Source organism: Bicyclus anynana, chromosome 7 (genome assembly GCF_947172395.1).
Source record: "Bicyclus anynana chromosome 7, ilBicAnyn1.1, whole genome shotgun sequence".
NCBI classification, from domain to species: domain Eukaryota; kingdom Metazoa; phylum Arthropoda; class Insecta; order Lepidoptera; family Nymphalidae; genus Bicyclus; species Bicyclus anynana.
The window spans coordinates 2,016,813-2,042,596 of record NC_069089.1 but is presented as its reverse complement, the minus strand read 5'-3'; the positions used below and the strand labels follow the sequence as shown (position 1 = coordinate 2,042,596).

Below are 25,784 nucleotides of genomic sequence, written 5' to 3'. Positions count from 1 at the left end.
CAAGAATGGTTGACAAAGAAAAAGATTCCATATTCCAGCAACGAAATTATTGAAGAATTAATAAGAAAAGTAAAAGCCAGTAACCCGCAGAAGGTCTACGCTTTAGACCATCTGGCAAATGAACGAGGTCATGAAGTAATAAGGCTCCCTCCATATCACTGTCAATATAACCCAATAGAATTAATTTGGGCACAAGTAAAGGGAGAAGTTGCGAAGAATAATAATACCTTCAAGATAGCAGATGTCGAAAATCACCTCCACCGAGCCATAGAAAATGTCACACGAGAAGACTGGGCCAAATGTGTTAGGCATGCCGAAGAACTTCAAAACAAAGATTTACAAAAAGCTCTAATTAGAGATCACGCGCCGCTTATAATAAATTTGGCAGAAGACGAAGATTCTGATGATGAAGACTCAGATGAAGATTAATTTTAGTATTATATTAAATCAAATATTGTTAATTTTTTTAATTTTGTGAACAAGATACGATAATAAACTTTACTTATCGATAATATGTCTTTCATTGTTACACCCTTCACTAGACGGCTCCATAAGACCCATAAGTGCAAGCGAGATAGATATAGAGAAATGATTTATGGCCCTAAGACTCAGTTGTTAACGCGCGTACTATAGTGTTGTGTATTTTAAATGTCATAAAATAATCTTTGTTTTTTTTAATTCGACTCTGGTACTATGACTAGACGTGATAGCCCAGTGGATATGACCTCTGCCTCCGATCCCGGAGGGTGTGGGTTCGAATCCGGTCTGGTGCATGCACCTCCAACTTTTCAGTTGTGTGTATTTTAAGAAATTAAATATCATGTGTCTCAAACGGTGAAGGAAAACATCGTGAGGAAACCTGCACACCAGAGAATTTCTCAATTCTCTGCGTGTGTAAAGTCTGCCAATCCGCATTGGGCCAGCGTGGTGGACTATTGGCCTAACCCCTCTCATTCTGAGAGGAGACTCGAGCTCAGCAGTGAGCCGTATATGGGTTGATAACGAACTATGACTTGTACCATAGCAGAATTCCCACATATGTGAGTTAGTTCTATTTTCTAGCAACAGAAAATCGGAACTTGTACGTAACAACGCAGCTAAACAGCCGCAAAACGCTTCGTAATTACACCATAGAGAGCTCCCACAGCAAGAGTGGGAGGAGAGGGAGTCGCAACAAAACTCATAAAAGCCCCGTGTGTAACTCTCTACTTTAAAATTACAAACAGTCGGCCAAGTTTTACTCAACTCATCCCGTGCGGGGATAACTGGGAGCTATGTATGTGACTACTGGAAGAGATCAACATATTTGAAAGCCTACGCGAAGGAATTTGGGGTCCACGCTGTCCCAAACCAAGTTGGCAAGCATTTAGCTTAGCGTCATAAAGGTGCTAAAACGTGCTATTAAGTATGCTCCAAACGAGCATGCATATCATCAGTTTACATTTGCTATCAATAAGCACGCTATTTTTAAGTATGCTCCTGAATAAAGCATGCTCAAAGCAAACATTCCAATTACACATGCTAATTTGTATCTATCGCTCTCTGTCTATAGTATCGTGTTAGACGGAGAGATTAAGGTGAAGAGAATACAGAATAGCAATGCTGATCGACTAGCATACTCAATAAGCAAACCTGTTCAGACGCACTAAAATCACGCCCTCTTCCAACCTTCCAACCGCGCAGCAAGTAGCATGCTCATAAATCGCACGACTGTTGATTTTTGATCAAGCTCGAAATAAGCATCCACATTATTAGCAATGTTGCGATACACATGCTAATAAGTAACAACTGCTCAATAAGTAATAGCATGCTTTCGTGCTTGAAATGAGCATGTGTAACAGTAACTTTTATACTCTGTAACAATCACTATCATATGTTAATCATAATGACCGACACATGAAAGTGTTCTTCGAGTGTAACACCGTTGACTTCCCAACTCCCTGACTGCTCTTAGAACTTCTTTAAAGATAGAAAAGCTTATTATTTTAATACTTCGTAGCCCAACTTAGGACACGAACCTAGAGCCCATGAGCTGTTCTAGGTAGTTCGTGCCAGTAAGTACTAAAAATCCTAATCCGTAGCCATTTATTTATTTATTTTGGACTCTAGCACAGAAGAGATGATGAGATTTAACCCCCAAGGCAAAATTTAGTATATCTGAAAGCTTGATAAACAGAAGCATAACTTGTATAATATCTGGGACAAGATCCGTCTTGCATTGCACATAAAAAAACAGGAAGCCGAAAACTTGGGTAATGAGTCAGGTTTTAAAGAATTTTTTCCTCATCTCCCAGCACTGACTGACGGATTTACTTTATAGAAATTGTCTTTTTTTTATTTATTTTATTTTATAATATTAAATTCTTAGGTTATCTTAGTTTTAAGTATCTTATTAAAATTAGATTTAGCAATTACTTTTACATAATCAGAATAATGAGCGTCAACTCGCCAACAAACTGCCTGTACAGTTTGGCGGGAGTATAGATATGTTCAATAATTAAGTTAAGTGTTAAGTAGGTTAAGTGCTATCAATAAGATAAATTAAAAAAAAAAAAATAGGTGCTTGGGCTAACGCAGAAACTCTGCCTGAATCGAGCCCAAGAGCTAAAAGAACTTAGGGGAACTTAAATATGTCTGAGCCGTGGTCTGAATTTTACAGGAGACGGACTTCAGCTCAGATGGACGTTGGTAATCTATAAAGTAAAGTCAAAAGTCATTTATTTAGGCTTAGTTTACAAGCACTTATGAAACGTCAGGTAAGATAATGGTAATCATTAAAGTCGAAAGCTTAAAATTGCGAGGGCTCTAGACCCCTGTTTGGAATCCTCGTCCAAATGACAGAGAAGAGATGACTAAAATGTCACTTCTAGCAGAACTGACTACGTCAGTTTCAGTAACTCTTCACACATGTAGTGAAGTTTTACGAACTCTATCGCAGATGAGCTTGTACGACCACGCGGCTGTCATACTTAGCGGCAAAAACTTCAGACACATTCGTTATTTGGAGCTTCGTTCTTTCCACCAGTTTTGGGTAGTAACAAGCCCTTTTACGACAGACCGTCGTCAGGAAAAAATGAGCCAACCCTTGGAATTTACTTATCATTTTACTATATTGTAAAAAAATGGGCAAGTGGCATAAACGTGGTATCTTCTTTTTTTTAAATTAACTTAGAAGTTTGAGTTTTATTCGCCTCGGTTTCGACGCGCTAGTGACATATCTTCTATCTAATAATATAAAATCTTTGCCAACAGACCCATCTTTGACAAATTCAAATTCAAAAGCCATCAAAAACGTTTATAATTTGAAATGATTTCATCAAAAAATTAATATAACCAAAACCCTTACATCAGGATTCATCTTGAAATTACTTCGCGGGTAAAATGGAAATATACAATTTTTAAAAAATATAAAATTGGTGTGCGTGTTAATTTAATGAACTACTTATACTCCGTACTCCGACTTTATTCACGTACTTGTGCCATTTAATTGGTGTAATATTTACCACTTTTACGTAGCTAGTACGTTAGTGGCAGACCTAGTTAAGCTAGACAAAACTTAGTGATTTTCAATTTTTTCCATTTCTATTTCTACTACGGTAATGAAAATTACTAAGATGCAGTTATCTTTTATTAAATGCTGTTTTATTTTTCAACGTAGTTTTTTTTACGATTTAGGAGATTTTACCGCTTCTGTGACGCAGTGGTATGATGATGATGAGTTGGTGGATTTACAAAAGGGACGTTCTGGATTCGAACCCCGACTGGGCCGATTGAGGTTTTTTTAATTGGTCCCAGGTCTGGCTGGTGGGAGGCTCCGTGACCAGTTACCACCCTACCGCTAAATGATTTAGCGTTCCGGTATGATGTCGTATAGAAACCGAAAGGGGTGTGGATTTTCATCCTCCTCCTAACAAGTTTGCCCGCTTCCATCTTAAATTGCATCATCACTTACCATCAGGTGAGATTGTAATTTAACTTGTAAAATAAAAATCCCAAATAAATAACAGATGAGGATCTTAGACTATTATGTGACAAGTTTATGACATAAGAAGGCACAGCGGACGTCATTAGACATGCAATATTCCCACTCATAGCATCTAATGCCGCTATAAACACGAGTGCAGTTAGTTGAAAACAAGCCAAGTTCGCAAACTGCCATCAAAGTGGCGGTAAATTGAAAACATTGTATAAAAACGAGATTCCTCGGGGCCGTGTTCATTTCCATTTATATGGGCTAACTTGGCATCCACCGCGACAAGGGTGAATACACGCGCAAGACAATACGACAACGATACGACACGACAAAAATTAAATAAAATCTTATGAAATAAAAACCTAAAAGGTTTTTTTCAATCCTCAATCACATTATTATGAAATTATACACGAACAGTCTATCGTCAACAGGATTTTTTTAGGCTATACTGGCAGAAATTTGTTTAGAAGTGTGGAACTAAGTACCTAGTAACTGCAATTAACTACCAAAGTTTACTTTTGTTCATATTACATAAACGGTACTTTAAGAATCAATCTCAACAATTTTACTCCCATAGTTCCCGTTCCTGTAGGAATAGGGAGATACAATATAGCATATGTTACTCGCTGATAATGTAGCTTTCCATTGATGAAAGAATTTTAAAAATCGGTTTTGTGATTTAGGCGTCAAAACGTAATAAACACAGTCACATTCGCATTTATATTATAATTATGGAATTAATATTGGACTTTTTCTTTTTAATTTAATTTTAGTCTCGTTTATGGTCCGCCTAATCCAGTAACGCAGTTCTACACTTGACAATGAATAGATAAGTAAACTTTACAATTGAAACACTCGCCCTCAGCACAATAGCTTTACAAGAATAAAAACTACTTGTTTTAGTACTTGAGAACTTTATTGAATTTTAGCAATGTTAGGTTATTTCTATTCAATTCATTCTCTTTGTATCAAATATATTATTATGTGTGTTATGCTTATGGATCAAGGGTCGAATACATAAGGCAATAATGAATCCTTGAAACTAGAGCTACAGGTGTACTGTGTGTGCTAAGGCTCTCAAGTCAACAATTTTATAAGTGTTTTCTATATTTTCAACCCCCAACGTAAAAAGAAGGATGTTATCCTTAGTGTTTGTCTGTAATAGACACTTGTTTTCTCATTCGGCGTAGACAGAGAGATAAGACACAGTTTACCGAATTTACGGCAACGTTTTTACGGAAACCATGAGCGACAAACACGAAAATGAAAGCTCGATGAAAGCACCGAAGCATATAGCTTCGGTAACTTCATATAGCTATATAATAGCTTCGAAGCATATAGCTTCGGTACGGGGCGGAAGTTGCATCGCTAGCCAAACCGACGCGAGTCGCTCGAGCGACTAGTTCCGCCGTAAATCGCCACAAATTGACATCGCAACAGACTAACGAGGATATAATGCAGCAACTTTTACCACTTACGCGAATTGTGAGACAGTGTGGCGCTTTCTTCGTGGACTATACTAGGTAGGTACTGCAAGAACCACTCAAATGTGATTGACAAATTCTTCTATTGATATTCTTTTGCTTTTTTTTTTAGAATATTTACCATTTTTAGGGTTATGGTAAGGTTAGCCTCTAAAGCAAAAGTGAAAACCTAATAAATTGTTAGTCCTTATCCTTATGGAGATAGGTTGATATAGTTATAATTTTGGACATATAATGTTTTGAAGATTGAGATAAAGTGATGCACGAATATTTTTTTTTTACAAAGACTATTTGCCATATTTTTTTATTATATGACCAAAATTTCCATTCCTTTCCAACTAGTCTAGAAAGACTGTGTTAGGAGTGAGTACGACAATAGACCAACGGGGGGAGGATTAAACCACCACCCCTCGGTGATGAGTCCAACCGCTCTTACCGTTGAGCTAATGAGGCCATATTATAATTGTTTTTAATTCATATCAAATATTGAAATCTGCGGTTTTCTGGAGCTGTGAAGCTTTAGGGTGCTTTTCCAGTAGAGATGTGCTATGCCGCTATGCTGCGATGTAAAATCTACGCTACGAAAATATGTGAACAGCTTCCACCAAAACTAAGCTATGTAGCTGCGCGAGAAAGATGCGTAGCTCGAGCTACGAATGCGATGTATCGACAGCACGCATCCATTTCAGGCATCCATAGCACGCATCCATACATAAATATAAAAAAAAAAACATATGTTAGTTGAATCCGTTTCCACCAGTGCTAAGCTATGTGCACCAATAAATATGATTTGTGGATATCAAGCGCATCCATAGCAACGTAGCATAGCCCATCATTGGTGGAAAAGCACCCTTAGCCTACACAATCATAACATATGGCCTTTTATCTCGCAATCCCATACATTAATTTAAATAAGAGCCGTGATAGCCCAATGGATATGACCTCTGCCTCCGATTGCGGAGGGTGTGGGTTCAAATCCGGTCCGGGGCATGCACCTCCAACATTTTAGTTATGTGCATTTTAAGAAATTAAATATCACGTATCTCAAACGATGAAGGAAAACATCGTGAGAAAACCTACACATCAGATAATTTTCTTAATTCTCTGCATGTGTGAAGTCTGCCAATCCGCATTGGGCCAGCGTGGTGGACTATTGACCTACCCCTCTCATCCTGAGAGGAGACTCGAGCTCAGCAGTGAGCCGAATATGGGTTGGTAATGATGAAACAAAATAAATAAGACCAATAAACCTGATCCACTTCAATGAACCCAAAGACTGTTAGGACTTGGGAGTTAGGACGTAAGAGTGAGTAAGACAATAATCCAGCGGGTGGGGATCAAACCCATGACCTCTGGTCCTTCATCATAAATCATCATCATCGTATCAGCCAATGGACGTCCACTGCAGGACATAGACCTTTTGTAGGGACTTCCAAACATCACGATACTGACTCGCTTGATGTCGTCAGTCCACCTGGTCCTTATACTAATAGCATTAACAACTGAGTCTTAGGGCCATAAATCATTTCTCTATATCTATCTCGCTTGCACTTATGGGTCTTATGGAGCCGTCTAGTGAAGGGTGTAACAATGAAAGACATATTATCGATAAGTAAAGTTTATTATCGTATCTTGTTCACAAAATTAAAAAAATTAACAATATTTGATTTAATATAATACATATTTCATATTATATAATTATTAACTAAATAAAATTAATCTTCATCTGAGTCTTCATCATCAGAATCTTCGTCTTCTGCCAAATTTATTATATATTAGTATCCATAGTGCGCAACGAGTAACACATGAATGTATTTATTTAATTGCAGTAAACACATTTATAGCAAAAAAAATACGCAATGCAATTACATTAGAAACCGACCAATCAGAATCGTCCAAATCATTATTGACTCATCATTAGCACGTGCGCAGGTAGCCGTTTATCGATAATTAGGGTGCGCAGGTAGGCGCGCTGCACATTCCTATCTTTTTTGACTTTTATGACCGGACGACTCAGATGATAATGCGCATACTATAGTCTATCCATTTACAGTGAAGCTATTCAGTTCAAAGTCCGTTCTGTACATTTCATATTACAAGAACGTCGTCCAAGCGGCCACATATCAAGATGTACCGTCTTACAACCGTTGAACGTTTTGTTGAATATTCCCGACGTGGACGCTTGTAGCGCTCGCTTATGCTACTATTCTCTAAGACGCGTTCGACGTTGTTTCTTAAAACACATTTTATTCTGTAAATATTATTATTTTCAATGTTTATGTTACCGTTAAATTGTAAAATACGTTAGTTTATAATCTAACTCGCGATATTGTAATCTGGCGATATATTGTGAATTAAATTACTGATTACAATTTAACGTGTTATTTTTCGGTATATTATGTTATCGCCGCGTTTGCCGCTTTTAAATTTACATGTTGTTAATAAATAGTGTAGGAAATAGTAATCTGTGACAGTGACGTCGCTCGATCTAGTGTCGACTTCAGTGTGCTCGTGGCGTTCGAGCCGTCCACATCTCTTGTTGTGTAATTCTTTATGGGTTACTTGGGATAGGCGGGGAGAGTGACTTGAGTGGAAAAGGGGAGTGTTTGTATACAGTCAAAGGATCCTTTAACCCTACTCACATCGTTCACAAGTACGTGACTCCACTCAAGGTCATTCTCTGCCATTCTAGGGTCTTATTTTGGTTACAGTTTGATTTGTTAATTAAGTTGTCCTGACAAGTGTTGTAAATCATAACCTTTGTTCGACAATAGTTTTCTTATATTTACATCTCTTTTGAGTCCTATAATAATTATAATCTATCGAAGTTAAACCGAAACCTAACCATAGTGCAGCAAAAACCATGGTATGTAATAAATTCATACTCGTACTTCTATTTCCTGTATGAAAGCGAATCCAATTCTTACTAATTATACTTCTTTCCTATTCTTTTTATGCTAGTGTCTGAAATATCATAATGAGATTATAGTAGTTTAATAGTCTGTATTTGAAGTGACAGTTGTTTGCCCTTCAAACCGTAACACCATAACGTAACGTACAGCGGCAGAAATAGAGTTGTAATGCTTCCCCTGATAAGCTCTTTATAAGTCACAAAAACTCTACTTAATAGTCTAAAAACATAATTCATCGTTGCATCAACGTTGCATTCTGATTGGGTTCAGATAGTGAGGCTGCCAATGTGTCGTACTCACGTAGTATTTATTAAAAAAGTATTTCGTCGTTGCGTTAACGTTGCAACCAAGGTTGTGAGATCAGACAATGAGGATGCCGACGGGTCGTACACGCGAGGTCGCGTGACGCACGCAAACACAGACAGCGTTCGGATTTCCATTCATAAGTGATAATGAAATCTGGAGCCTCCAGTCTACACACGAATTATACGCAGACATTGGATTCCTCGCTCGTGGTGTGTTCTTAGAAATTGTTTGTATTACAAAATATTTCCTTTCCGAACTATACTATTAGTACATCCGGCATAAGGAATATACTCAGATGTACAATTGTCCGCCCACTTTAATATACTCACGTCATATTAAATAGGGCGGATAATTGTGCCTCTCCATGTAATATTACCAATTTCCAACTCCGGGCTTGTTTGGAAAGGCAAATAACTGGAAGAGTATCGCTGAGTCATAGGAGAAAAGGAAAAGAAAGAGAAAAGGAAAAATACAGACAAGAAATAGACAACTATGTTTGCAGTTATAGACTGAAAGACGTACTGAAATTTATTATTAAAAAATTTGATATTTCATAGCCCAACTCAGGACTCATAGACTCCCACTGGATCAACGTGCAGAAAACTTGACATTATACTCATCTCTGTACTTAATTACCAACAAAATTACTAAAATTACTCGTGCGCATTAACTTGACACCTGGCTACAAAACACAACAAAAATAACACAGTACAAACATCATTCATAGCAGCTAGGCTTACTCTGTAACGATATTTGTATAACTCACAAGTGTCACCTCTCTCTCTGTTTAACTCGATACTATAGAATGAAACAGATAGCGGTGAATTCGAAACTCGCACTTTCGAGTTATACAAATCATAGTTAGAGAATAGCCGTGCTGGTGTCAAGTTAATCTGCAAGAGCTGTACACATAGTCCGAACTCGAATCGCCAAAGTTTAACAAAGACCTCCAATTTCCTCTATACAACTTGTAAGGTATAATAGGTATTTCATCTTGTAGCCCGCCAGAAACTCTTATTGCAACGAATTGTAGCATGGTTTGTAACTATTTTCATCACATTCAACGTTTTACATAGTTCCTAGTGCCTTTGCAAGAAGCTTAGTGCCTACTACGAGTACAAGAGTGTTAGTAATACAATAAAATACATATGTCTAAATTAGCTATAAATATTGATAGTATAACACTAATATAAATATGAAATTTTTAATGAAACGTAGAAATTCTTTAATAAATCACATTCACTGACCACAATATTTCAATTATTTTTTCAGACCTTATGTAGCGCCATCTATACTCACCACTTTGAACTACTTGCTAAACAATACTAACAACGCATCCATCATAGTTCAAAAAAGCACTGTCAGATGGCGCTTTACCAACAGCAGCTTTTTTATTTAAGGCGCGCTCTACACTCACGCCGCAAATGGAGTCGTGAACCACATGTACCGAAGCGTTCGCAGCTTATTATTATTATCTTCTAAATAACTTCAGAAATTCGTCAGCAGCCATTTTATCTTCTTGCGAATCAAACTTTGCGGGTGTGAATGTCCATGTACACTGTTTGTGAGGAGTTCACGGCGTGAATTCGTACCGCGAGTGTAAAGCGCGTTTTATGAACAAACAACAGCTATGACTAATTTAAATCACATCAACGGTTCCGTAGAATATGACGCATGTAATTTAATAGAAACCTCTAAATAGTTTTCTGATTCATCTTATGTACCCATAGTTTAAAAAAACTAAAATAATGTTCCAGTTTAGAACTGCTAGGTGACCTACCGGCTACCACCTAAGTACCGAGGCATAGAAGGATAATTATTTTTGTTGAAAGGAACCTGATGACTTAAGTATTTATATTTAAAAAATCTTCTCTATATGTACCAACCTAGAAGAAATCCGCAAATCCGCATTGAACCAGCGTGGTAGGTTTAGCTCTCTTCTATAAGAAGGTTTAGGTAGGCCGTCAAAACGCCCTTGAGTAGGCCGTCAAAACGGGTTGATAATGACGATAATGAAGTACCTACCTACCTATACAATCGACAGCCTGTATCCATCCACCGCTGGACGTAGGTCTTTCCGAGAGCGCGCCAACACACGATCCTCCGCCTTTCTCATCCAGCAGACGACATCAAGAAGGTAGTGGGAAGTAGCCTACCTACTTATTTGTTAAGTGAAACATGCCGATGGCACTGTTAAGCAAAGGTATTAATTTAATCTTCAATTTTACCGACTACTGAACCCTTCAAACGGAATCACAGAATACATAAATGTACAAGGCGATACTATTAGGCTGAAGAAATAAACATAGCAGTAAGCCATTGGCGTAGCGTGCATTGAAGCCTGAAGGGGCCCTGTATCAAAATTAGTTGGGCGGGCTTTTTTTTTTTAAATTTATAGGCTAGCGCTTGGCTGCAATCATGCTTGACAGTAAGCGATGATGCAGCCTGTGGTGAAGCGCGCTTGCCTAGCAGATGCCTATTCACTCTTCACGTGAATATACCTATGTTATAGGTGGTAGGGAAAACGGAATTCGGAAAGGCATTCCATAACTTCGCAGTGCGGATCAGAGTTGTTGCATTAGTTAGCGCCTCGTTACCGATGAGCCTTCTACCTCGGCGTTCCACCGAGTCCAGAGCAGCAGAGGCCCAAATTAAGGATAAAGGTTTCTTACAAAAGAAACAAAAATTACAGTGACTTAACCTATGTAGGGGTGGGTATTAGGATGTTTTCAACATTTGAGCGCACGCCTACCCCGGGGAAACAAAAGAGATTCCTTTTTTTGACTTTTGTCTCTGCATTTTGTTTCTTTATTTTCCGGGAAGCACCAGATTTAGTGAGATTGTGGTTACATTTTACTAACTTTGGCTTTCACACGTAAATGCCCCTGTAGTTCGGTGACATATGTCACCGAACATTGACTAGCTGACGCCGTACGGTTTCACCCGCGTGGTTCCCGTTCCTGTAGGAACACGGGTATAAAATTTAGCCTATAGCCTTCCTCAAAAAATGGGCTATCTAACACTGAAAGAATTTTTCAAATCGGCCAGTTCCTGATATTAGCGCATTCGACCAAATAAAAAAACTCTTCAGTTTTATAATATAGATATGGCTGCTACGGCGGTAGCTAAGCCCCTGGTTGTTACTATTACTCTTAAGGATCTTACTCTCTTAGTTTATTCTATTAGTAACATTACAAGCATCAAATTACATTAAAAAGCATCATTAAAGTCAATTCAGAGATGATAGCCGAGGCTCAAGTCAACTGTAGACCACGGCAGTCCGCTGCATCCGGTAATAACAACTCAACCTGCCTTACACTCAGCTTAGTATTGTAGCTATACAAAATAATGTCTGTATTTCAGTCAGTTCATACTCAACTCGCAAAGCTATTACTTTACTCGTACCGCAACGCACTAGAACTGTTTTTGGCGCCTATTCTACTATGCCTAGGCTATGTAAATTATATAACGCACTTAGTCGGTCTATAGATATCCACATAGACTCAAGGACATATCGCAAGTTAGTTTTACTAGATTTGATAAACTAAATTTTCTTTTTGTTTTTACCAATTCCATTTTATTTTTTATATTATATAGTATATTTAAATAGTACCTAGTTGTAAAATGTTTCCTTTTCTTGTTACTGTAAAATGTATTTTTTTTTCTTATGTAAACTGATTTTATGTAATCGTTTATTTATTTTAATACTAGCGGACGCCCGCGACTTCGTCCGCGTGAAAGTCAATGTAAACTTTCAACTACCTGTATCCTACCTCTACCCAACCCCTACCCTACTCTATCCCTACCTTACCACTACCCTACCCCCACCCTACCCCTACTTTAGATACCCCCTATAAACATAAGAGTAGACAAATATAATTAGAAAGCTTCGAACTGCTAAGCTATCGGGAGTTACACGTGTTATTGTGAGTCAACCATAAAAGATAGATATATATGCTGTTGTGTTTTTTTTATATAATTTTAAGGAGAACATATCCGTCATACATGATTTCTATGTAGCCTTAACCATTAAGGATGTACACGCGACGGAAGCTTAAAAAATGGAGTAACTTCTCCCGTTTTCTCAACATTTCTCTTCACTGCTCTGCTCCTATTGATCGTAGCGTGATGAAAAGTATACTATAACCTGCCCAGGAGTATCTAGAATAATTGTACCAAGTTTCGTTAAAATCCGTCCAGTAGTTTTTGTTTCTATAAGGAACATACAGACAGACAAAAATTTTATTGATTGCATTTTTGGCATCAGTATCGATCACTAATCACCCCCTGATAGTTATTTTGGAAATATATTTCATGTACAGATTTGACCTCTCTACAGATCTATACTAATATTATAAAGAGGTAAAGTTTGTAAGTTTGTAAGTTTGTCACATTTTTTAAATGGGGTAATCTTCGGAACTACTGGTCCGATTTTAAAAATTCTTTCACCAGTAGAATGCTACATTATCGGGGAGTGCTATAGGCTATATTTTATATTGGCATCGTATATATTAGCCGAGTTATCACAGTTTTTGTCATACAGGTCGGACTGAAAATCCTCTTTAACAGACTTATTCGCATGCGCTGCCTTAACTATTGTGTAAAATTGAAATTAATGTATGGAGACCTTATGTATCTTTAAAAGTTCTACAAAAAAGTCCGCGACACCATATATCTATCTTCTATATATTAGAAGTTATAGTACATTTTGTGTTTTAAAAATTATTAATTTTATATACTTAGGTTTACGTCATTATTTATACAACTAAACTTTAATTCTTATTAAAATAAAATATTTAATAATCACAAGGATATTATGGAGATAAGATTTGCCCTTTACAGTATGTTAATTACTTAAGTAGTTTCGGAGATAATACAAAATTTCTAAAAGACGCAGAAATTCCGCTATATAACGCCCGGCGCTTTCATTTACGTAGTTCCCGTTCCCGTGTGAATATGGGGATCAAACATAGCCTATGACACTCGCAAATAACGTAGCTTTCTATTGGTAAAACAATTTTCCAAATCGATCCAGTAGATCCAGAGATTACCTCCTACAACCACACGAACTTTACCGCTATATTATTGGCATAGAAGTCTCTATTTCTCTTGGTCATACCACCACTCTCGAAGGACTGGACCGATTTTGCTAAGGGTAGGAGTAAGGTAGAGAAGTTACAGGGTAAAGTAGGGTACGGGTAGGGAAGCGTAGGGGTAGTGTAGCGGTAGGGTAGGTTTAGGGTCGGGTTTAGGGTAGTGGTAGGGTAGGGGTAGAGGTAGGGTAGTGGTAGGGTAGAGGTACGGGTAGGATAGGGAAGTGGTAGGGTAGGGGTAGGATAGGCGTGAGATAGGGGTACGGGTGGGATAGGGGTAGGAAAGGGATAGGGTACAGGGAGGGTAGGGGTAGGGTGTAGGTAAGGTAGGGGTAGCTTTGGGGTAGGGTGGGTGTAGGAGTAGGGTTGGGGTAGTGGTAGGGTAGAGTAGGGGTAGTAGTAAAGTTGACATCGAAATTTACGCGGACGAAGTCGCGGGCGTCCGCTAGTTTATTATAAGTATAGATTACGGAAATGTGCATGGCGTGTCTACCTTCATTTGATTGTGCAGAGCCTTGTGTTTGTGTTTTAAATGCTGCAACAGTCACTGGTGGACTAAATAAATAAATAAACTGTATTAGGAAGGTATAAAAGAGCTCGCCAGGGTTTTAAACCCTGGTTTTGCCCGTAAACCGGATGAATAGGCTTTAGTGCCTTTAGTTTTCGAAGGATAATAAATTATGTAGATAGGTCGTAGGTACCTATTTTATAACTTTCAGTCGATTATGAAATAGTTATTGATGCCATGGGGACCATTGTAGCATGAATGTTTTTGTGCAATGAAGTGAAGCCGAATTGCACAATAAACAGCACGAGTGCTACAAACGCTAATTACGTGCAGTGGTATACAATGCTTTTTCTACGACCGTGGCAAAATAAATAAAAAAAATAACAAAACTTAGTAAATAATAATTATGTAATTGGATTTTGGCATGGCCTCCTAGATTTGGTCTCGGCGTGAACTCCTAGATTGTCTCATATAAAGAAGCCCGAATTTTTGTAGCTAATGTCATGAAACGGAACTATTTAAAAATTAAAAAAAAATTGTAGCACGGTTTACCCCTGTGGTAAAGAGCTGTAAGGAATGGATAACTTTGTGATATAGATGGAATTAGTGTAGGTACCTAGATTATGACATGGAAAATGTAATTTTTTAAACTGCCTCGTTCCAGTGGTTATGGTTATATGGTACCAGGTTACAGCCTGTGTGGTTTCGGATCACGAGGTTCTGGGTTCGAATCCTGGGTCTAGAAATATCATAGATTTAACAAACAGAGTCCAGAATAAGTAACTAGAAATTATATTTCCAATAGAAACCACGTTATTTACGAGTGTTATAGACTATATTTTATTTCCGTATTCCCACGGGAACGGCAACTATGCTGGTAAAACCGCGAGGCCTTCGCTAGTGAAATATAAATCGCATAAAAAAGCGTAAGCAAATAGTAAACAAACCCGAGCGCCAAGCTATTGTTCTATTATAATAAAGCCGCGGTCACTATAGCGATGCATTATTCAATTAGGCTGATAACACTTAAGAGTATTACCGCTAATAAAATTGTAATGTCTTGCTTCCGAGACGCGTGGGCACTCGAGATGGTCGCTCGGTGTGACCCCAGGCTGGGCTCAGCTTAAACTCGGCATCAATCTTCGCTTCAGTTGGTTAAAAACGGTACCTATCAGTCCTGCCTGAGGATAGCAGATTTTACAATCATAACTATCACTGTTTTTGTAAATTAACATACACACCATCATAACGATGATGTGCTTGTTGTACACAAGGAGTTTATTATGATATCCCGTGCCAATCTAGTTTTAAGAAAAATTATAATATAACGATAATAAATAGAATTATTTTAAAGAAGCGGTGCGAGAATCATACCTTGGGAATGCTCTCTGCTCCTATTGATCGCAGCGTAATGAAAAGTATACTATAACCTGCCCAGGAGTATGTAGAATAATTGTACCAAGTTTCGTTAAAATCCGTCCAGTAGTTTTTGTTTCTATAAAGAACATACAGACAGACAGACAGGCAGACAGACAGACAAAAATTTTACTGATTGCATTTTTGGCATCAGTATCGATCACTAATCACCTCCTGATAGTTATTTTGGAAATATATTTTATGTACAGAATTGACCTCTCTACAGATTTATTATAAGTATAGATAAAGTTTATGGTATTGTAGGAGGTAATGCCTGGATATACTGAACCGGTTTTGAAAATTCTATTACCACATATTCTCACGGGAACGGGAACTACGTGGGTGAAACTGCGGATTGTCGGTTAGTAATCAGTATTCTTCTCCATAGCAAAAACTGGATTCATGTCTGCAAATGAATGTTTTGGAATAATCCTGGACCAACGTACTCGTAGTTAAGTATTTGATATGAAAATTCTACGAAAAGGGTAGGAAATTGGCTATAAATCCTTATAAAAATAATGACCCGGCTAACTCAACCAAGTGGCTTGTGTAGTGGAAGATTTTGCTTACAAAATACGTACCTACCACATAGCTACTTTGGCTTGAGATATGTTGAGTTCCAAAAGTTTCAGCATCGTTAGAAACCGTATAGATGACCAAAAACTACAGGTCTCATCTAGATAGGTACTTTTTCTTCTTATTTCTCTATCTTTTGGCCATAATATTGCTGATTTTTATTGTCCTATAGTGCTGGTCCCCGCTGGAGTCACTTCGGCCATCCGGATTCTTTCTGGAAGACTATATTTTATTTCCGTATTCCCACGGGAACGGCAACTATGCTGGTAAAACCGCGAGGCCTTCGCTAGTGAAATATAAATCGCATAAAAAAGCGTAAGCAAATAGTAAACAAACCCGAGCGCCAAGCTATTGTTCTATTATAATAAAGCCGCGGTCACTATAGCGATGCATTATTCAATTAGGCTGATAACACTTAAGAGTATTACCGCTAATAAAATTGTAATGTCTTGCTTCCGAGACGCGTGGGCACTCGAGATGGTCGCTCGGTGTGACCCCAGGCTGGGCTCAGCTTAAACTCGGCATCAATCTTCGCTTCAGTTGGTTAAAAACGGTACCTATCAGTCCTGCCTGAGGATAGCAGATTTTACAATCATAACTATCACTGTTTTTGTAAATTAACATACACACCATCATAACGATGATGTGCTTGTTGTACACAAGGAGTTTATTATGATATCCCGTGCCAATCTAGTTTTAAGAAAAATTATAATATAACGATAATAAATAGAATTATTTTAAAGAAGCGGTGCGAGAATCATACCTTGGGAATGCTCTCTGCTCCTATTGATCGCAGCGTAATGAAAAGTATACTATAACCTGCCCAGGAGTATGTAGAATAATTGTACCAAGTTTCGTTAAAATCCGTCCAGTAGTTTTTGTTTCTATAAAGAACATACAGACAGACAGACAGGCAGACAGACAGACAAAAATTTTACTGATTGCATTTTTGGCATCAGTATCGATCACTAATCACCTCCTGATAGTTATTTTGGAAATATATTTTATGTACAGAATTGACCTCTCTACAGATTTATTATAAGTATAGATAAAGTTTATGGTATTGTAGGAGGTAATGCCTGGATATACTGAACCGGTTTTGAAAATTCTATTACCACATATTCTCACGGGAACGGGAACTACGTGGGTGAAACTGCGGATTGTCGGTTAGTAATCAGTATTCTTCTCCATAGCAAAAACTGGATTCATGTCTGCAAATGAATGTTTTGGAATAATCCTGGACCAACGTACTCGTAGTTAAGTATTTGATATGAAAATTCTACGAAAAGGGTAGGAAATTGGCTATAAATCCTTATAAAAATAATGACCCGGCTAACTCAACCAAGTGGCTTGTGTAGTGGAAGATTTTGCTTACAAAATACGTACCTACCACATAGCTACTTTGGCTTGAGATATGTTGAGTTCCAAAAGTTTCAGCATCGTTAGAAACCGTATAGATGACCAAAAACTACAGGTCTCATCTAGATAGGTACTTTTTCTTCTTATTTCTCTATCTTTTGGCCATAATATTGCTGATTTTTATTGTCCTATAGTGCTGGTCCCCGCTGGAGTCACTTCGGCCATCCGGATTCTTTCTGGAAGACCAAATCAGACCTTATTCATCAAAATCGGATGAACAGTTTAGGCGCCACAGAGGAATATACGAAAATACTAATACACAACACATAGGGACATGCTAAAATGATAACTGAATAGATTTTACTCTGAATGAATACATAGGCTACTTTCAATCCCGGAAAAATCAATGGTTTCCGAAGGATTTGTGAAAAACTGAATTCCAGACGGACGAAGTCGCGGGCGTCCGCTAGTCTATTATAAACTTTTTTAAATAAAATACAACCGACTACAACTAAAATGTGTTACCATTGTTGATACGTAGAATCATAATAACAAAAATCCTAATAATATTAAGTATTTAGTCTCCATAGGGCCCATTCGGAATGCATGCTCATGACCAGATTCGAACCTACGCCCTCCGACTAAAAGGCAGAGGTTATCACTGGGCTATCACGGCTTCTAGAACGGAAGTACCAACGTATAATGTCGTAATAGAAGCTACGAGTAGGTAGGTGTTCAACGGATTATATCAATCTAGCTCGCGAAATTGATGACACATTTCGTCTGTAATTTTACAAAGTGCCGGCACCTTCAACCCTCCACTGGCGACGGTCTTGTTGACTAAATTTTATTGTCATCATCCATCATTATTAGCCTATTTTAACGACCCAGTCAGGCCTCCCTTCGAGGAATATATATCACCAGCGAGAATCTTAGGTCCACCACGTTGCTGCAGTGCGGGTTGGTGGGCATAAAGTGTTATAGTTAAACTCATCAGATGTTACTGATAATGTCCAGGAACGACGGTTTAACGTTTTCTCCGACGCACGGGAACGTAACACCATCTTTATTTTTGGTGAGAATTGAGATGTCTTATCTAAAAATTTCTTATATGAAGGTTATGATAAAATCCAGGATTCAAACCTAGGACCTCCTGATCCGATACTATAATAGGCTAACCACTGGACCAATGAGGCAGAATTATTTTATTATAGGAGTAGGTATATTAGGTAGATATATTTATGTACCTACCTTATATCATATGAGATCAACATGGCACATGGCTTTATTTTTTAAAAACATATAACTAAAATAGGACCATATTACGTATTGCGAACGGTGAAGGAAAACATCACGAGGAAACCTGCATACCTGAGAATTTTCTAATTCTTTGCGTGTGTGAAGTCTGCCAATCTGCATTGGGCCAGCGTGGTGGACTATTGGCTTAGCCGCTATCATTCTGAGAGACACGAATTAAGCAGTGAGCCGAATGTGGGTTGATAAAGAACGAACGAACGTATTGCGAAGTGCTCCTTCGCTATTCTCTGTAATCTATTCTCACTCTACTCTTACCAGCGCAAAGATGTATGAGGCGCTCAGCTCGCAAAATTGCAAAAGCAAAAATATTGTGTTCAACTCGAACAGCTGCAGCTAATTCAAACTATGAAAGTTTATAAATAGAAAACCATTATCTCACCAACAATTTAACACCAATACAAAATGTAACGAGGGCGATGGGACATTACAAAATTCCACTCAATTCTCATAACAGCTAATTTAATCCTGTCAATTATGACGACCGGAGCACTCCGTTACTAATTGCTCAAAAGATATCCGCCCAAATTAAATACCACCCCCTAGCGAAATCTAATTTCACGTTTGTATATCAATTGCAGTTGGAAAAAAGTTCCCCTAAAACTTGATCCTGCCGGGAACCGTTGAACGGTTAAGTGTTGGAGTTTAATAAACTGTTTAATTAAGGACGCGTCAGGGAACAGGGATCAGTGTAGTGCGCGCGCGCGCCTCGACGCCATGCTACTGATTGCTCTCGTCTTTTTCGCGAGCATCTTGGTACAAGCTCGCCCTTTCAACATAACCCACCTGATAGTCCCTGAAACGGTGCCCCCAGGGCAAGAAGAAGTGGAAATAGAGTGCAGATACGACGCCAACTTCACTCTACTCAACTGGTTTAAAGGTGTCCATGAGTTCTTCAGATACAAACCTGGTTCGGCCCCAACAACGAGGTCCTTTCCTATCCTCGGCGTAGGAAGAGTCGAGCTCATCGCTTGTGGACCGACAGCTTGCCGTCTCAAGCTCGGAGCTTTGACAGAAGATGCTACAGGCTTATACAAATGTGACATAGAACGTGATGCGCCGCCTTACAGATTCGCAAGCAGAAAAGCGTATATGGAAGTCCACGGGCATGTGCATAGGAAGCCTTTGCTCGAAGGATTAGCCGAGCAATTTGGAGAAGGTGAAGAAATGAAAGCGTACTGTAGGGGAGCGCCTGACACGGAACTTCGCTGGTACATAAACGGTAGGGAATTGGAGGATTTGCGAGGTTCAACGGTTTTGAAGAAATATAGTTCGAGATTGCTGTTCCTAGGAATACCACCTACGGTGACTGTTCAATGTGCTGAATTCAAATTTGGCAAGCTCTACGGTTCCAATCAAGAGAAGGCGCGATGGAAAGACTACGGAGGTCAAGACGAGAGGCCGCAAGAACAAAGAAATAAATCTGACATATTGAAAGTGCATTCCATATTTGTTTGTATATTAAGTTTATATTTGTTAAAGTTGTGAAATATTTTATGATATGATTGAATTGCCAATGAAATTATCAGATAAGTAATAAGTTCCTCGAAGCAAATGTGAAATATTATACGAGTAAAAGATGTAATTTTTATTATTATGCTTTATCACTTTAATAAGATATAATCAAATCAAAAAAATAGGTGTATATTCTTATTTAGGTAGGTATACATAATATAGATCTCTACATTTTTTCAAAATATAAATATGATGTATGAAATATAAGTAGTTATAAATCGCTTTTCTTATTTAATCATACGACATCCAAATTGTAAAATGAAACCCACCCACTAAGATCCCGTGGAGTCTTCGGCAATTAATCAATCAAAAAAGAAAAATATGTAAGTAATTGTATTTATTTTAACTTATGCAATCAAAATACAATTAAACATATAATTAACTAATAACAGTAAAACAATTGAAAAAAAACAGCAAAGTGAATATCGGGCTACGCGCAGTGAAGGGTTCTGTATAAAGAAAAACATGAAGAACGATGGTGTCATACACACAATATTTCTGAAGACCTATCCAACGATAAAATAAAATATTGGATAAACGAAAAAATAATTCTAACTCATGTAGGGCAAGAACCCCAATAGTAGATTGTCATACAAGGGGCTAAAAAGACCCATTATATACGAGGTATTTTTAGGGCCCGAGACGTAGGAGAGAGCCGCCTAAATAGAAACCGAGTTTATAATGGGTTTAGCCCCACGTGTTACACTCTGCTTTTCACTACGATTACGAGAAAATAAAATAGTTTAGTTCAATATTCAATGATTTATTTTAATTGAAAATTAAATGTACAAAGTCTACAATTTTAGATATTAAGGGACATGCTTTTACCCGGTAACATAATTTCCGACTACTGTGAAGATGAATAATGAAGTATGTGAGGTAAATGTGGGAGATAATAGTTTAAAAAACTCCTTTCGTAAGTGAATCCATTCGTTGTTGTTTTCTTCACTTATTAAATTTTTCGTAGGTAAGTATTTAAGCAAATGCGTCTGGACTTTGATGGTAACAGATTGAAAATTTCATCCATCTCCAAATTAGGATCAAAATTCTCACTAGATGAAGACAACAATAACAATTAATGTTGAAAAATTTGTACGTTACGGTCACAAATTTACAATTATTGTGTAAAATAAGTGTGTATTATTCATGCCAATTGTTTTTTTAAATTCTCGCTTTTTAATTTTATTTTTTTCACATAAGAAAATCAAATCAAATCTCGCTCTATTCTCAACTCAATAAAAATTAAATAAAAAATAAACGCATTCCACAGACAAGAACGCTGCATTTCATTCCAATTTAAAGTTTTTTATTTATTTTTCAAAACAATCAGGGCCCTACTTATAATGATTCTATTTTCGAATAAAACCTCCTTCGTTGTATAGTAGGCTAGTACTTGGCTAGTACTCGTAACAGACTAGAATTAAAAAACAAAATTACTTTAGCCCCTAGAGGTTAAAATGCTTGTTTAGCCCCGCTGTGGAGTGGTAATATGACAGTGTTTTTGAGCAAGAGTAGTGAAAAATGTTTTTTTTTTTCACATTTTATAGACGTGTTTAATATTTACACCCATGCCAAACTTTAGATTTGTAGTTTTATCAGACTCTGAGTTATAACTACTTCCTCATCAATTACCAACAGAATTTGTATGCAGTACTTTTTTAAAGTCATCATCATCATCATTATCAATCCATTTTCGGTTCACTGTTGAGCACCAGTCTTATCTCAGTACGAGAGGGGTTAGGCTAGTAGTCTACCACGCTGGCCCAACGCCGATTGGCAGACTTCACACACGTAGAAAATTAAGAAAATTCTGAGGTAGCTATGCAGGTTTTGTTTGTTCAGCGTTTGAGGCACGTGATATTTAATTTCTTAAAATGCACACATGCGGGATCGATCGGGATCCGATCGGGATTTTTAAGACCTATCCAAGCCAGTGGCGTAGCGTGCCTTAGAGGCACCCTGTATCTAAATTTGTTGGGTCAATAGACAAGAGGCAAATCCCGAAAAATCTCTTTAATTTTTGAATTACTCTACCCTTACTTTTTTACCATAAAGTATTGCTTTTTATACTTTTGTCATTTCTGCAGTTATTTAGGTTTTTTTTCCGGGAAGCACCACAGATTAAGTATCATTGTAGATTAGGTACTTTACAAATTGTTGCTTTCACAGGTTAAGGGGCCCTGTAGTCCGGGGCCCCGTACCATTGATACGGCTGATACTGCGGTAGCTACGCCCCTGTATCCAACAGTAAATAGCACTATGTGGGGTAAAAAATAATCCCCATTTTAAGTGGAGATAAATATCTTAAAAAAATATTTTTTAAGATTTTATTTAATGACTTTGTCGACATTTCTGTAATGTACATACTGATGCAAATCTTTCTAGTATTTATTATTAGTCTGAACTAAGCCTCGGACGGACAGACAGACATGGCGAAATTATAGGAGTTCTTTGTGGACTAAATTAAAATACTTAATTAAATCTAATACTTTACAAAAAAAAAGAAAATAAGAAAAAATAAACACAACAAATATTGAATGTAAGAATGGCACAATATTTATAGGAATTGTGTACCTAGTTATGAAGAACACAGCCAGCTAAGTAACATTAAGCAATACTGTTGTTGATAAACATTGCGCAATTAATATCTCTAGCCTTTGAGTTTATTTTTGTTTGCTACCAGCTGCTGGTGAATCAGCAAAAAATTCATAACATTTTCCTGCGCTACATTCGAATCAACAAATTATTGCACCACGGAAAGTATAATTCAATGTTGCCATTCTAATATAAGAGGGTAAGTTGGAAAATTATACTATATCTATCACTTGGAAATTATTGCTTTTGATATTAAATAATCACCTCGAAAAAATCTAAATATCGTTTCTGTAAACAATGCCAATAATTAACGATCTAATAACCTTTGAAATTGCATAGACATATTATCACTTAGGTAGTTGTATAAATTTATGCGACAACACTTCCACGAAAATGACGTCAAAGATGGCGGAATTCTATTCCCCGCGCGCTCCATAAAATGACAACGACAAGCTGTCAGAGTCAGACGCCATTGCGCAAACAAGTGGGGTCGAGTGTGCATGTAATACGGTTAAACATGTTAAAAAGTTTTTCTGAAATTTTAGTTTTATGTTACATTCGGTGCCCAAATCGTTATATAATAAGAACTGATATATCATACTTTCTCCGTCTTGATTAAGTGAGAAACGTAGTTAATTTAAAACTAGTGAATATTTTTTATTTTTATCGTAAGTTTCCAGAATCTGCGATCACCATGCCTAAAGGAAAGAAAAAGGAAAATTCGGTGAGTTTTTCATGTATTCTTCATTAGTTTCCATCGGTATGGACTTGTGGTTGAGATTTGCCAAGAATGAGATCACGCGGCGACCTTGTGCTGCAGTTAACGTTCGCATGTCACCACGTATATTTTGACGGGTTGTATTTGCGATCGTAACAAGAAGCCATATGCTTGCAAAACAAAGAAAATTATAACCTTGCGAGTACTTCCTTGTTCGCTAGCCGTAGAGAACATTCACTTTCATAATTTCACACATAACCATAACCTATTGCCAACTAAAACATCTCAAGTACATTGCTTCCAATACATAAAAAAGTTATACAAATTCGACCTTCAGGTAATTCAAAATTACATAATGTTATTACTACACAGAAATATTTTAATGTTTGTTATGTTTATAAACATTTTATCACAAATTAAAATTCTTCAGGAAAATAGGTTGTGTAATATGACTGATACATTAAAAAATACATTATTGAATTTGTTAATTTGATGAAATACATTTGTGAGTAGAGTTCAATCTATTTAATGCAATTTCTTATATTTTCCACAATGTCTTAAATTTATTGTGCAATTTTTAATGTATACTATACAGTTGGACAGAGTAGTATGTTTATGCTCTAAGTTATGTTTTATTCTACGCGAAATAAACCCTATTCCCAAGAGGTTATTGTGAAATGTACTTTATGCTAAAATCTGGGTGGCTGATTGCTTCCATACATACAGCCTAAACTACACCTTGTAAACCTTTCCTTGGTTATAAAGTGGTTAGCCTAATTACTTTGAATCATGAGTTCAAAGAGGCCAGTGTCTTTGATTTGATTTGAGTGGTCTTTGAGGTCCCAGGGTGGTGGAATGGTGACCATGCACTGGAAAGCACAGTGTTGGTTGATCCCCACCAGGCGGACTTACAACATCAAACAAGTTGCAGATCCAGATTCGCTGGATGCAGGGGCATAGCATGTGAAGCTAGTCCCTGCCTTTATTACAACTGATAGTCATTTAACATACATGGTTAAGTTATTACTATTAAAGCCCACAAACAAGTAGAGAGATGTGCTAGGCCCAGCTCCAAATCTTCACACAAATCCTATAAAAAGGAGAGTTTGACCTGTAATGGAACAATCAAATAGACTGAAAATAGTACCATATAAAATTTAACTCTTGAAATAAAGAGATTGAGACAAGACAGTAAGCTTCTGCAAAAATTAACCCCTTGACATCTGCATTACATGTCCAACTCTAGTTAACCTTCTACGGCACCACTTTCAGGCTGTCTCCTTAAATTGTAAATTAATTAGGAGAGAACATTAGATGTAATTAGGAGAGAATATTAGATGTTATGTCTGGAATGTGTTTGTCACGCACATAAGCAGCTAACACTTTGTCTGGTCATAACTTAGGAATTTTAGTGATATAAAACTTGATGTAGTTTTTGTAGAGACAGGCTTATTTTTTTACAGCCGACCACTAAGCCGGAGTTAATAAGTCATGCATATTATTGTTATCTGTTTATAAATCTTATTTTGTTTTTTGGTTGATAAATGACTGACCTTTGCAGACATATTGAAGGTAAAACAACATTCCAGTGCAATAAAACTGTATGATATATATATAGAGTGCTTGTATTAATATTATGAAACTTATGATTTGAAAGCCTGAATGTAAAAATATTAAAAACTAGCTGACGCCCCCGCGATTTCACCCACGTGGTTCCCCTTCCGTAAAAATATGGAGATAATATGTAGCATATAGCCCTTAATAAATGGGCTATCTAACACTGAAAGAATTTTCAATTCCGACCAGTTCTTGAGATTAGCGCAATCAAACAAACAAACTTCAGCTTTATAATATTACTATAGATTATATTTTATTCATGTTATCATAATTAATGTATTCACAAATCATTTTCAATTTTGAATGATAAAACTATAGTACTGTATCAGCAAAATAGCCATCCTTTTCATTGTACATTTCTGTATAACTACCTGTGGTTTGACCCTACATAGTTCCTG

General features: G+C 37.3%; 2 protein-coding genes across 2 annotated transcripts in view; both read left to right on the top strand.

Annotated features, from left to right (window-relative positions):
* Positions 1-19,627: 19,627 nt before the first annotated feature.
* LOC112047394 (uncharacterized) lies at positions 19,628-20,677 on the top strand. The gene has a single exon (XM_024084508.2). The coding sequence runs from the start codon at positions 19,659-19,661 to the stop codon at positions 20,427-20,429; it is 771 nt and encodes a 256-aa protein (XP_023940276.1). The 5' UTR covers positions 19,628-19,658; the 3' UTR covers positions 20,430-20,677.
* A 3,164-nt stretch (positions 20,678-23,841) lies between these two features.
* Positions 23,842-25,784, top strand: part of LOC112047385 (interferon-related developmental regulator 1) — a 17,280-nt gene continuing 15,337 nt past the window's right edge. Inside the window, exons 1-2 of the mRNA XM_052882623.1 lie at positions 23,842-23,921; positions 24,060-24,106. Of these exons, the coding sequence (XP_052738583.1) occupies positions 23,842-23,921; positions 24,060-24,106 (127 nt within the window). The remainder of the gene's footprint in view (positions 23,922-24,059; positions 24,107-25,784) is intronic.